This window comes from Rhododendron vialii, chromosome 1a (assembly GCF_030253575.1).
Source record: "Rhododendron vialii isolate Sample 1 chromosome 1a, ASM3025357v1".
Classification (NCBI taxonomy): domain Eukaryota; kingdom Viridiplantae; phylum Streptophyta; class Magnoliopsida; order Ericales; family Ericaceae; genus Rhododendron; species Rhododendron vialii.
Genome location: NC_080557.1, coordinates 11,532,093 through 11,546,041, shown reverse-complemented (window position 1 = coordinate 11,546,041; position 13,949 = coordinate 11,532,093). Strand labels below are relative to the sequence as shown.

The window sequence follows — 13,949 nt, the reverse complement described above, 5'->3', positions numbered from 1 at the left end:
GAAAAAACAAAAAACGGCGGGGGGGGGGGGGGGGGGGGGGGGGTCGTGGGTGGGTGGTGTGGCCACGGACGGCCGTCCATCTGTGATTCTGTATGACATCTTAAAGGTGAGGATCTTGATCGGTCAACATCATAGTTTCCTAACGAACGATGATTCCGTAGAGATTGCTAGAAAGTCTACTCACACAGATTTTCTGTACACAACACTGTGTGGGTCTATTAAGGGTTCCACACAAACGATTCGATCTGTTCATTAAATTTAAAACATTTTTTCAAGGGCTCCCGCTAAAAAATAAGCTCAATCCGATACATATTGATTCTCGATCCATACATCTAAACTTTCATTCAAACTTTAGATCCTAAATTATGAATAAAAGTTTAGATATATGGATTGAGCACCTATTGGTATCAGATTGAGCTGATTTCTCACTGGGGCATTTGAGAAAGTGTTTTAATTTAATGAACGATTCAGATCGTTTGTGTAGAACCCTTAGTAGGTCCCACACAGATTTGCTGTGCACAATCAAATCTGTGAGAGTAGTCGGATTTGAAATCAGTAATGATACTCACATAGCAGAAATGCATAGATTATGTACACTTTTTTTTGTGTGGGTCTTACACAAATGATTCAAGCCGTTCATTAAATCTAAAATATCTTTTCAAGAGCCTTTGCGAAAAATCAGCTCAATTCGATATCTATAGTTGCTCGATCCAACCATATAACTTTTTCATTATCCTAGAATTTGAATGAAAAACTAAATTATTGGATCGAGTATCTATAGGTATCGGATTGAGCTGATTTTTTACAAAAAAAACCCTTGAAAAAAATATTTTTACATTTAATGAACGGTTTGGATTATTTGTGTGAAACCCGTAGTGGGCCCCACACCGGATCTGTGCACAGAATCTGTGCATAATTGCTGTGTGAGTAGCAACGATATTTTGAAATCAACTGTGCTATTCACAAAGAGAAAATCGACATAGATCGTGCACAAATTTTTTGTGGGGCCTACTATGGGTCCACACAAGTGATTCGAGTCATTCATTAAATGTAAAACATTTTTTCAAAGGTCCTTGCAGAAAATCAGCTCAATCCGATACCTATAGGTACTCGATACAATCATCTAACTTTTCATTCAAATTTCAGAATAATGAAAAATTAAATGATTGGATCGAACACTTATACGTATCGGATTGAGTTGATTTTAAGCAGAAGCCCTTGAAAAATATTTTACATTTGATAGAATCCATAATGGGCCCACAAAAAAATTGTGCGCGATCTGTATTGGTTTTGTTCTGTGTCTACAGACTTATTGTTTTGCATCAACCCCACACTTACATTTAAGTCGAAGGCTTTATCGATTAGTATTAGTTTTAACATTTTAATTGGGGTACTTGCCCCCCCCCCCCGCCCCCCCCCCCCCACACACACACACACACACACACACACAGAAAACGGTAGAAGATTTCAGTGATACAATATAAACATACAATCAAAGAGGGTTAACCATTTCAGAAGAGAAAACAATCAAGATGCCTAGATTCGCAAGTTTATAACTCTAGAACTTCATAAACCAACATGGCGATCCCTTGACCATCAGCCAACTTTTGACAACCACCCAAAACCAACGAATGAAAACCCCAACAAAATTACCGAATTGGGAGAAACTCAACCGAGAGAAAGACTCACAGTAAGAAACAGGAGGGAAAAACAAAAAAAACAAATTGAAAAGCAACATAAATAAAACCTCACAAATAACACCCAACCAATCAAGCACTCCTAATCAACTGGGGTTAGCTCAGTTGGCCAGGACTTTTACATCTCACTAAGTGGTCAGGAGTTCGAGTCTCTACATCTGCGTGTGGGTCTTCTTCCCTTAATAATCTATTCTATCGATTGACAAAAAAAATAAATAAAAATCAAGCACTCCTATTCTGGCGAATGAAGCACGCACAAGAATAGACTTCGACAACCACATGATTTATTTTGTTGAAATGGGAGATGCATATGCAGCCCAATAGTCTTTATCATGATTTGATGAAATGGGAGGAGGAGGAAGTCGGATAGGTTCCGCCAGCAATTAATCGGCAATTAATTACCGATTAATTCCTTTTTTCATAACACTTTTAAAAACCAAACAAGTGTGGAAATTTTTAGTAAAATTTTCTCTACTCTTCCACTCCTTTTTGACAAGTTCCAAACAGAGAGTTAGAGCATTTGCATAAATGTCTTCATATTACATTTTTCACTAGAGTGGCGAGAAAAATCATGAAAACGCGGAAACATCAGCCGAGCTTTAACTACTTTACTTTTTAAATTGGCTACAGTTCCTCGTTATCAATAAAGAGTCACCATACCGAAGTTAGAGATTATTTTATTCTTTCTTCTACCAGGCAAGCTTGGGCTTCGTTCCTTTTCACTAATTTGATTGGCCAACTTAGACACGAGACAGGATTATAACTGTTGTGAGAGGTCATTATTGGGATTTGAAGCCAACTATTGGATGGGGAGTATCATCATATCAGTGGGTCATGGGTTGCGTCAGATAACTAACCATCTAAAACATGAGATGCTGTTAATCCTTTATCTATTAGTTTTAGTTGGAATAGTTATAGGTCGGGTCACTGGCAGTCCCGTCAATAAACATGGCCTATAGATATAGCAGATCAAACTCCTTGAGTAATGTAATTTCTTTGAATTGTATATCAATGCCTGGCAAATTAAGTGAAATGAATCATAGATTTGAATGGTCAAAGATTATGTAGTAACTTCAAAATTCAGTTAACTATGTTTTTGGAATGGAGTTTGATATGCATTACTGCTTCATAATGTGCAATTTGATTTTCTGTTTTTTGAGTCAATAAGACAAAGGACACGTTTCCGCTATTTGAGGATTAGATATCCCAGCAAAAACCAACCACATGAACCTAAGCCTTGTTTCCAATAAATTGAAGGTCTGTTACAGAAATTTGATCATTTGTTTTTCCTTCTCTCATGTTGAAAATGATTCATTTCCGTCATACACCTTAAAGAGTTAAGGTAGAAACGCATGGAATTGTTTGGTAATGCATACTCTTCCAATTTAGCGAACTTTTCTGTGGGGAAAGGACTCTGATATCTGAACTCCAGCCTGAGTGGGTTTCTTAGAGTGTATTATAGACCATACTTTTAGGATGTTAGAATCTCACTCTTTGCTCTTACCTATAGTCTACAATAAGAGTTGGAATATCACATGAGTCTCCGTGTCTCTCGACTCTCTCCCTCTCCAACACACACAAACACACAACACGTGTCCAAGTTCAACACATAAGCCTTTTTTCCCCCTCACATTTGGCGTTCCTGTTTCCCTTTGTAGGGAAGGATGGTTTAACACACAACATGTTGAATGACATCCATAACCACTGGAAACACGCTGAGGCAGTGAGGATAAAGTGTATGGGTGTACCCGCAGTTGATATGAAAAATGTCTCCACTCAACTTGAGGTACTTTATTTACCCGAAGTCTAACGCCATTTTCTTTTCTTGGTTTCATACTTTATAGTGTGGTACTTAGGAAGGAACAGTAGCCATTTCCTTTGAACTTCTACCTTTCCACAAACCATCGGAAAAACATTACCAACTATGAGTCTACGCTACCTGTCCACTTCAAGTGTTTATCGTGAACTACCTCTCTGTTCCCTTTTCCTATAAATTTACACATACTCCATAGATGATGACATGGCATTTGATCTTTTCACATTCTTGTTTTTCAAAAATTAAGGAAATGGCCGAGACACAAGGTTTGGATTGCCTTGGCAAAGATGAAACTAGCAGGCGCCGCATTTGTCAAAGGAAAAGATATGCTAGGTTTACAGCTAAACAAAGAGCAGAAAAAATCCAGAAGTCAATGCAAAATAGGAAGAGGAAACGCAATGCACATTATACTTCTCCAAACAAAAATCTTGGTCGTCAATTCTTAGATGGAAAAACACAAAATCCATCACCAAATCCCCCTTTGGAGGACAACCTAATGGAGTCAGAAACGAACGGTTAGTATTTTAGAACAAGTTATCTATACTACCTTAATAGAATATACTTACCACAAATGCCTTACCTTTTATTTTTGAATGTGCCATTCATAGGACGACGACTACGAGAAGTCCATCTTTCCCAACCACATGAATTGCGGAGCATGGCAAATTGCCGATTTTGTAGGGCTAAAAGGTTCAAAAACGAACCTCCAACTTTTTGCTACCACAACGGAGAAGTAGTTCTAACAAGCCCATTACCATCAAACCTATGAAACTTGTTCACTTCTCAAATTGTTGAAGCTTTGGAATTTCGCAAACGCATCTGTACCTATAATAGCATCTTCGGTTTCACATCCTTTGGTGTCACGTTAGACAAAGGACTTGCTAATTCTACAAGAGGAGTTTACACATTTCGTGCACAAGGGCGAATTTACCATGACCTGCCATCTTTGATTCCATCAGCTACTTCTTCTTGTTACTTCCAACTATACTTCTATGATACCGATAATGAACTCCAAAATAGGTTAGACATTATGGAAAACAAGTTGGAAAAAAAGAAAAACCCCTCTCCAAACCCACACATTGTCCGAACGCTAATGGATGTGCTCTCTGCAAACCCTTATGCCATGTTTCTTAGGAGACTAGACCAAAGTTCCTTGGATTCATATAGAATACACATAAAGACTGACGTCAAGCTTGACCAAAGGGTTTACAACTCCCCATCGACTGACCAGGTGGCTGCAATATGGATAGAAGGAAATAATGCAAATGTCTCTTATGAACGTGACATTATAGTGCACTCAAACTCTGGACATAAACATAGAGTGCAACACTATTATGGTTGCTATGATCCGTTGCAATACCCATTATTATTTCCTAGAGGTGAGGTTGGATGGCATCAAAATATCCTTAGAAGAATTCAAGGTCGCACTAGCAATCGTGCATCAAATACGCATAATAATCCGTCTAATCAAAGTTTCAAATCAGCTGAAGATATTTTTAGACTAGAACAAGACGGAACCTAACTTTTCTTCTTTCTTGCAATTTGAAATTGCGTAAAAGTCAGTTGCATACTTACCGATTACATTTGTGCTTTAAATTTGAATAAAACATGTACAAGGAGGCATGTTCACCTTTGGGAAATGCAGCTTATTTGGTATTACACATTTTGTATTGGTGTTGATGGTTCTGATACAAAGAAGGTTTCATGTCGGGAATATTACTGGTATAAGTTGCAAATGGGTGGATTTGGGCGGGTTGAAACGGGTCGCGGGTCAAATATGGACGGATTGAATACGGGTCAATAGTAAATGGGTTGAAATGAGTCGGGTCGAATATGAGTCCAGTCAAACCCAAACACTCCAAACCCGACCCGTTTTCCTTACCCCTCCCCCTCCCCCTCCCCCGTCTTTTTTCCCCCTTTTCTCCCCGTCATACATGTTCAAGTTTCCAGCCCCAAATCCATCCCAGAAGCTTTTTAACGTTTTGCCCAATTTTCTTTCATGATTTGCAATAATGAAATACTGAGTCCACTTTACTTAGCTGTAATTATAGTATTATACGGGTGAGTTTTGATTAAAAAGTAGGGAGTGACTTTTTTTTTTGGGTCTTTATTCAAATTTTTTTTTTTTGCATTTGTTAATTTTGGGTCAAACTTTTGTAACTTATTGGATCATTTCAACGAGAGGAACCAAAAGTATAAATTTTTTTATCGGAACCCTTAATTTCTTTGAAAGAGACATTTTTTACTTATTTTGTCTTTTTTAAAAAAACATTGGGGTGTTCTTGTCATTTAACAAATTGTTTTCTGGATATTGGATTTGGGGTCCACTGGTTCAGTCCAGAGGAGATCACAACCCAGATTTCACTACAACTCGAGCGAGGGATTAGTGAATATATTTTTTTTTCGAAAGATAAGTTGTTTTTATTAAATAAATGAAACCTTTCGGTTTGGATTGGTTTAGCATTCTTATGTACTACTCGCTGCAAAGAGAAATACATGTTTAGAAAAATGTGGATCGTCTTTATTTGATAAAGCCAGGTTTGCTACATTAACAATCTCTTAAATTCTTTGTCTTGTTTCTAAATACATGAAACATTGTCGCTGGTCTCACACGATTTAAGAGAGGCCTGCCGAATCCAGTTTTAAAATCCTATGAACCTGATCCGAAAGTTGTGCTCGCTCTCTCAAGTTTAGCCTATTTGAGGCAGCAATGCCCATCTGTTCTAAAAAATAGTAACTATTGGATCATATCCCATGTGTAAGTGTATTCTCAAAATCCCTTGCGCCTGTATTAATCATAACATCACTTGAAAATCCATATTCCATTGTGAAATCAGGTTATCAACTGGTTAGGAAGCGCTAGAAGAGAACCCGAGAAAGTTGGTAGGGGAGGGGTATTACGATCCTGCTGGATCGTATTGGTAGCAAAGTATTTTGCCTGAGAAAGTTGTACTATGTAATAGTACGTCAACATTGCTTTTTGGACCAAGTTGTGTGGTTGGCAAGCAAGAAAAGAGTATGTTTGCAGTTGTGGAGAGGAGGAAACAATGGAACATGCTTTGATGAAATATTGGTGGATTGAGGCACTGTTGAGATTGGGCTAAAAGCAAAATTTCTCCCTAGACCATGCGCGCGTTCTATTTCGGGTATCATTTGCACACCAGACACCAGAATTGGTTACTCCCATTAATTTTAAGCTAGAATCAAGTCTTGTTCGTTTTGGTAATTTTGGGTATTTAGTTTTGGTAGTGGGCGGAGAGAAAAATAGGATAATGATTGGAGAGATGGGTAATGAAAGGAGAGAGCTAGTGAGAAAAATGAAATTAATAATTGGAGAAATAAGATAATGGTTGGAGAAAGATATAGGGTTATGATTGGAAAATAAATTTAAAACAAAGTAAAATTTGGAAACGAACAAGACCAATATTTTTGTTTCTTTTTTCTAATTCCGAGAACATAATGAAAACCAGCACTTGAAAATTAGGAGATGACGATTTGGATCCAAATAGCAACACTTGGCACTCCTTGGTTAACTACAAACATCATATAATACCCTGGCGGCGCCACCATTCCATTGGGCGGCGCTTGAAACACAATCTTGTACTGTCCATTAGCTTCCGAAACAGGGTGGGTGATATTCATCTTTACCAACCTCTGCCCCTGTGAAAACGAATGCGTAGAGTAAGGCGCACTTGCAAAATTCACCTCCCAAGTCCCCGTCGAGTTTGACGGCACCGTTACATACACATTGTAAGTACTATTCCCGTATTGCACTGTATTTGGTGCCTTCACCACCACCGGCCTCAAATTCGAGTTGGCTGCTGACAAATAATCCGGCGAAAACGCATCAATTCTAAGTTCCGTGGGAAAAGGCTGAACCCACGTGTATGCCCAATGCGTGTTACTTCCGGCAAGCAAAATTCTCCCGTCGGGCAATAAATTTGCGGTCGAGTGGTACATTCTGGCAATTGTACTGGGGTTTAGGATCGTAAAACGGGAGCCCAAAGATTGGTTGGGTTGGTATCGAACAGGGTTCAAGCACGAGTTATTTGCCAATCCGAACCCTTGCGACCCTGTTTGAGCCCCGTTAATGATTAATACGTCTCCCGTTGGTAGCATCACCATTTCCCCCATGATCCGAACAAGCGGCATGGTATCCATCTCCCAAGTAGGGTTGAGATCCGTCGCCACAATCCGCCCGCAACTCCCTTTGCCTGGTAGATTCACAGTCTCATTATTGTAGGCATCGTACTGGGCCCCACCACAAATGACGATTGTGGCCGTGGAATAGTTCCCTTCCAATGCGAGCATGGCAGAGGATCCTGCGGAAGGGTAGTTGCGTGGGCCCCCCTGTAGCTGAGGATAAGTTGTTACAATCACGTTTGTAGCGTAATTGTATAGCACAGATTGATTGTTAGCAAATATAAACAGATTTCCACTGGGGAGAAGGTGAACGTATGGATACAAGTTATCCCCTTCGTTGTCTGCCACATTGCCAAGGAACGGGAAATCGACCGCTCCGTTGCCTGTCGGTGGGTAATACTCTAAGTTGTTGCCGCCAACGCCCCCGACTATTATGATAGTACCGTCGGGGAGTATTTGATTCGTGGCATACCAACGCCACACGGACAAATTGACATTTTGAAGCTCAACCCAATCGCAGGAGGAAGTGTTTATGCAAGGGGTGAACATTCGGAACTTGTAGGAGCCGTCGTTCCATCCACCGGATTGGAGTAGGGTGCCGTCCGGGAGGAATTGGCCCGAGGAGCACCACGTGTCGGTTTGGATCGTGAGGGGACGGATCGTGTTGGATCCGAGATCGAGGAGAGCGGAGTGGGCGGAGCAATCGTACGTCAAGGCCAGGTCGTTCGAGTCGTTGCGGCACGGGGCGCCGGCCGGGAGCGATAAATTGGACGCGCCGGTGTCGGTCCGGTCGAGGAGGACGACGGTGTTCCACCGGGTGACGGCGGCGTGCATGGCGGCGATGCCGGCGTCTGGCACAATGACTTCCCAGGTGCCCCCCTGGGCACGTGTTCCGATGATTGCGAGGGCGAAGCAGAGGAATTGCAGACAGAAGACAATGGGAGTGGCCATGGTGAAAATCAAGCGAGAGAGTGTTCAGTACTGCTGAGTTGTGTGTGTTGTACCGTTATTCGAACTGCGATATATATAGGGAAGAAGAGACCGGAGTGTCAAATTTTGATATCGTTCACTATTCAGTGGAGCGTTTATTCGGATGATCGCTGAGTTGTGTGAAAAAAACTACTTATCAATCTAGCTGTCCTCCATGCCCTTCTTCTTCATCGCCGCCGTCATGGTTTTTCTAATCATCTGCGTTGTAATATTCAACGAGTTTCCACCTCCCCGGCCACCCACCGGATTCTATGCTCTTGCCGGGAATGATTGGCGGTTGATTGTTGTTTAAAGTTTTTTTTTTTTTTTTTTCCCGCGTGATTTCTAGTGTATGATTTTCGGGTTTGGCGAGGGAACAATTCCGAGTGGATGATTGTCAGTTAAACCAAATCTAATAATGGAAACTACTTCTTTAATCGCAATCTCTCTGTTTTTTTTATTTTTTTGGGTCTTATTCTTCAAAATCTAGTTGGTGATTGTGATAAACGTGTACAGGAAAAACTCTACTTTATTTGAATTATATATATTATGGATTGACCAGATGTTTAAGAAGAGATATGCGATGGGCTGTTTCTTGGGAGTAAAAGAATATTAGATTGATTATTCCACGCGCTTCGGGACATAAAATTGTGTTTTAAAGTTATGTGCCGTGCTTGGGTTGAACTGGTTTCGAACTCAATTGTGGCTGAAGTTGTGTACTTCTAAACGTGTGCGCGAGAGTTTACATCATCTCGAGGGCTTCGGATTAGTCCTTCCGTCATTGTTATTGGATGTTTGTTGCCGGGATAAGAAGGGTATTCGGTAGGGGTGAGCATAGTCTGGATTGGTTCGATTTTATAGTAAATCAATAACCAAACTAATACTTACGGATTATAAATTTGGAGAACCAAACCAACCTACCCACGAAAGGTATAGAACCAAATCAATCCAAACCATTAAAATACGGTTCGGTTTCGATTTTATACTATGGTTTTGCTTTGAACTATGCTATCATCTTCAAAAGATATTTAAAGTACTTAACATTATGATCGAAGAAAACTTATATTAAAACCATTTCCATTCAAATTACCAAAACACACTAACATCAACCAACCAATTAAGACTAGAATACCAACAATTGCCTCAAGTTTTAAACTAAGAAAATGAAATACTGGTAAGCCTCTAAAATGAACCAACTAAGAATACCAATTACTAAACATCTTAAGATAGTTTAATCAAATAAAATGCCAAAGATAATTCCTAAAACTATTGAATTGAAATGAGCTAGGCAGCAAAGAGCAGTAGCAGGAGCATGATAGCAACCAACTTCTGATGATCATATCATTATCTTGGAAGGGAAGGGACGGGAAGGAAAACTCAATATTGCGGTGGATTTAATAGGATCAATAAATTAGAAAAGTAGTTGACTAAGGCTCCCATATGTATGTATATATTATACTGTTTGGATTGGATTAGAACCATAACCACAAATGTGAATCCACAAACTAAATCATATAACGCGATTTCTAATTTTTTTTTTAACCTTGACCAAACCATATTCCTAAAAAGCTGAATCAAACCTTTCAGTTTGGATTGGTTTGGACTGAATTCGCATGGTTAGATTAAGCTTTTTTTTTTTTGTACACCTCGACTGAAACAGATTTGTTTCAAACAGCAACAGCTTTTCTCTAAGAGTGTGGTAATTGAAAATTCTGGGTCAAACTTCCCTTTCGCATAATATAAGCCATGTGTTGTTCGTCGACTGTATGCACTTCTATGCTTTTTGTTATGGTTTATGTCCACTACAATTTTGTAATGGCCCTTGTATATGTACTTGTAAAGGTATCTAACTGCTTTCAAGCCCGAACATATCTCAACGTTAAGGTGGCAATTATATCTACACAAAAGATATGGATTATAAGGTACGACCTACCTATTATCCATTATAGTGCCGCGCTTATTAACTGTAAAGGAAACCTTCCTCCTATAAATTGGATAAGAATCCTCTCCTTGCACTGTTTCCTCTGCAAAAGACTAGGGGTAACGATTTTGCATTTGCCACCACGCATGCAAGGGTTTTTTTTGTTCAATACTCCACAAGGCCCATTCATCATATGTTTGGCAACCTTCTCATACAAATCAGGAAATTGGTTTGGATTGGGAATTCCTGCACATACAAATTGATCAAATTTGTCCAAGCTGGTAATCTTGCACTCTGACTTCAGAATGATTAGCATATGAGCATGAGGCAAAACTCGTTTTTGGAATTCATTGACATGAACGTGTGCAGCCACCTATCCAAAAATGCACTTTTTAAAAAGTTGATCTTTTAGGTCTTTCAACTTTGCTCGGAAAACTTTTGCAGTTAAATCTGGCCTATCTTGTGCAAGTTGACATTGTTTTAAGGAGTCTTTGATCTCCTTCCAATCAGGGTTACAGGTCATTGTGATAAAAAGGTCTAGCTTTCCAAAATGCTAGACTAATGCAATCGCATCAAGATACATGCGACGCATATCTCTCGGGCCACCAACAAAGGATCCGGGCAATACAACTCTTTTTTCAACCATGCTTCCCTAGCTCTATCCAGCTAACACACTATCAACAATCCCTATCAACAATCCCTTGGTATAGTTCAGCCCTTGTATCTGACTGTTTATGCCGGAAATAGTCCAACCTTGTATTTTCCAATTTTATATACATGTCAACAACATATTGTTGCAAAAGTCGACCGGATAGAAGTAGAACAGACGGTCATCTCCCGACACGATACTTTCTTTGCATCAGAACCATCAACACCTGTACAAAATGTGTAATACCAAATAAGCTGCATTTCCCAAAGTTGCACATGCCTTGAACGTGTTTTTTTTTTTCAAATAAGACCACAAATGTAATCGGTAAGTACGCAACTGACTTTTATGCAATTTCAAATTGTAAGGAAGAGGAAAAGTTAGGTACTGTCTTGTTCTTGTCTGAAAATATCTTCAGCTGATTTGAAACTTTAAAAAGACGGATCATTTTGCGTAGCTGATGCACAATTGCTAGTGCAACCTTAAATTCTGCTAAGGATATTTTGATGCCATCCAACCTCACCTCTAGGAAATAATAATGGGTATTACAACGGATCATAGCAACCATAATAGTGTTGCACTCTATGTTTGTGTCCAGAGTTCGAGTGCACTATAATGTCACGTTCAGGAGAGATAGTTGCATTATTTCCTTCTATCCATATTGCAGCCACTTGGTCAGCAAATAGGGAGTTGTAAACCCATTGGTCGAGCTTGACGTCAGTCCTTATGTGTATCCTATATGAATCCAAGGTACTCTGGTCTAGTCTCCTAAGAAACATGGCATATGGGTTTGCAGAGAGCATATCCATTAGTGTTCGGACAATGTGTGGGTTAAGTGGGTTTTTTTTTTTTTTTTGTGGTCCAGCTTGTTTTCCATAATGTCTAACCTATCTTGGAGTTCATTATCAGTATCATAGAAGTATAGCCGGAAGTAACAAGGAGAAGTAGCTGATGGAATCAAAGATGGTAGTTCATGGTAAATTTGCCCTTGTGCATGAAATGTGTAAACTCCTCTTGTTGAATTAGCAAGTCTTTTGTCTAACGTGATGCCAAAGGATATGAAACCGAAGATGCTATTATAGGCACGGATGTGTTTCCGAAATTCCAAAGCTTCAACAGTTTGAGAAGTGAACAAGTTTCGTAGGTATGATGGGACAGACGGGCTTGTCAGAATTACTTCTTCATTGTGGCAGCAAAAAGTTGGAGGTTCGTTTTGGAACCTTTTAGCCCGACAAAATTGGCAATTTGCCATGCTCCGCAATTCATGTGGTTGGAAAAGATGGACTTCTCGCAGTCGTTGTCCTATGAATGGCATATTCATAAATAAAGGGTAAGGCATTTGTGGAAAGTATATTCTATTAAGGTTTTAATCAAATAACTTGTTCTAAAGTACTAACCGTTCGTTTCGGACTCCATTAGGTTGTCCTCCAAAGGGCGATTTGGCGATGGATTTTGTGTTTGTCCATCTAAGAATTCACAACCAAGATTTATGTTTGGAGAAGTATAATGTGCAGTGTGTTTCCTCTTCCTATTTTGCATTGTCTTTTGAATTTTTTTTGCTCTTTGTGTAGGTGTAAACCTAGCATATCTCTTCCTTTGAAGAATGCAGCGCTGGCTAATTTCATCTTCGCCAAGGCAATCCAAACCGTGTGTCTCGTACATTTCCTTCATTTTTGGAAAAAACAAGAATGGGGAAAAATCAAATGCCATGTCATCATCTATGAAGTATGTGTAAATTTACAGGGAAAGGGAATAGAGAGATAGGTCACGATTAACGCTTGAAGTGGACAGGTAGTGTAAACTCATAGTTGGTAATGTTTTCCCGATGGTTTGTGGAAAGGTAATAGTTCAAAACAAACTTTTTTTTTTTTTTGGTATCATTGACTTAATTTTCTGACTTCTGAGTTTGAGGTTTTCGACATATAATCAGGAGAAATATCATCCTGGATAAGAGGGAGAGAAGAGAGCAATGGCAAGAAGTCTTCTATTACGACAATGGTGCTACATTTCTCTCTAAAGCCAATAATGTAGCAGATAATATAAATAAAAGGGAAAAACAGTGAGGATGTGGATGTTACCAACAGAGTGTTCATCTTCTACTAACCTGCCAAACTAGGTGAGGAAGCAAAAGTTTAGGGCGTGGGCTTCCTCGGGGTCTCTCAATAAAGGTGACCAATATCATAAACTTTCACAAAAAAGAAAGGTTAGCCTTATTAAATCCAAGCCCACCATTATTTTTAGGTTTGCAAACAGTCTCTCATTCAACCAGGTGGACTTTCTTCTTATCATTGGTGTCCTGCCAACAAAAATCTTAATAACCTTATTAATTTTGTCCCAAACAGGGATTCAAAGAGCTGTCCAGAGTTAGCCTTGAAGTCAACTGTATCCCAACCATTGTTTGTCGAAACGGACGGGTCATATTGTGAGCCTCTGTGAATAGCTTATTCATGGCTCCTGCGTGAATAAGTTTCTCTCTATCTTCAAAACACAAATGGCTACCACTCCACTACTCCAGTATCAATACAGTAGTAAAGAATCATTATTAATTGCTATAGTCTTGGTAATTGCAAATCAACATATGCATGATTCTCTAGACAAATAGTGATTCCCACATTGAAGTTAATTTCACAATTGTGATTTATACCTCCCTTGCCCTATTTTCTGTCACCAGTTTGAAGAGAGAAAACATCAGTGAAGGCTAAACAAGACCTTTTCGTATCTAGAGAATCTCAAAGAGCATGATGGTTATTTCGTTTG

General features: G+C 39.4%; 2 protein-coding genes across 2 annotated transcripts; both read right to left on the bottom strand.

Annotated features, from left to right (window-relative positions):
• Nucleotides 1–6,993: 6,993 nt before the first annotated feature.
• Nucleotides 6,994–8,670, bottom strand: LOC131328162 (aldehyde oxidase GLOX-like). Its single transcript, XM_058361210.1, has one exon. It carries the CDS (start codon nt 8,605–8,607, stop codon nt 6,994–6,996), a length of 1,614 nt encoding a protein of 537 aa, XP_058217193.1. The 5' UTR covers nt 8,608–8,670.
• A 2,737-nt stretch (nt 8,671–11,407) lies between these two features.
• LOC131301611 (uncharacterized) lies at nt 11,408–13,090 on the bottom strand. The gene is made up of 2 exons (XM_058327985.1): nt 12,590–13,090; nt 11,408–12,494 (listed from the first exon to the last, which is right to left on the bottom strand). The coding sequence occupies exons 1-2, from the start codon at nt 12,900–12,902 to the stop codon at nt 12,001–12,003; spliced, it is 807 nt and encodes a 268-aa protein (XP_058183968.1). The 5' UTR covers nt 12,903–13,090; the 3' UTR covers nt 11,408–12,000.
• Nucleotides 13,091–13,949: the final 859 nt, after the last annotated feature.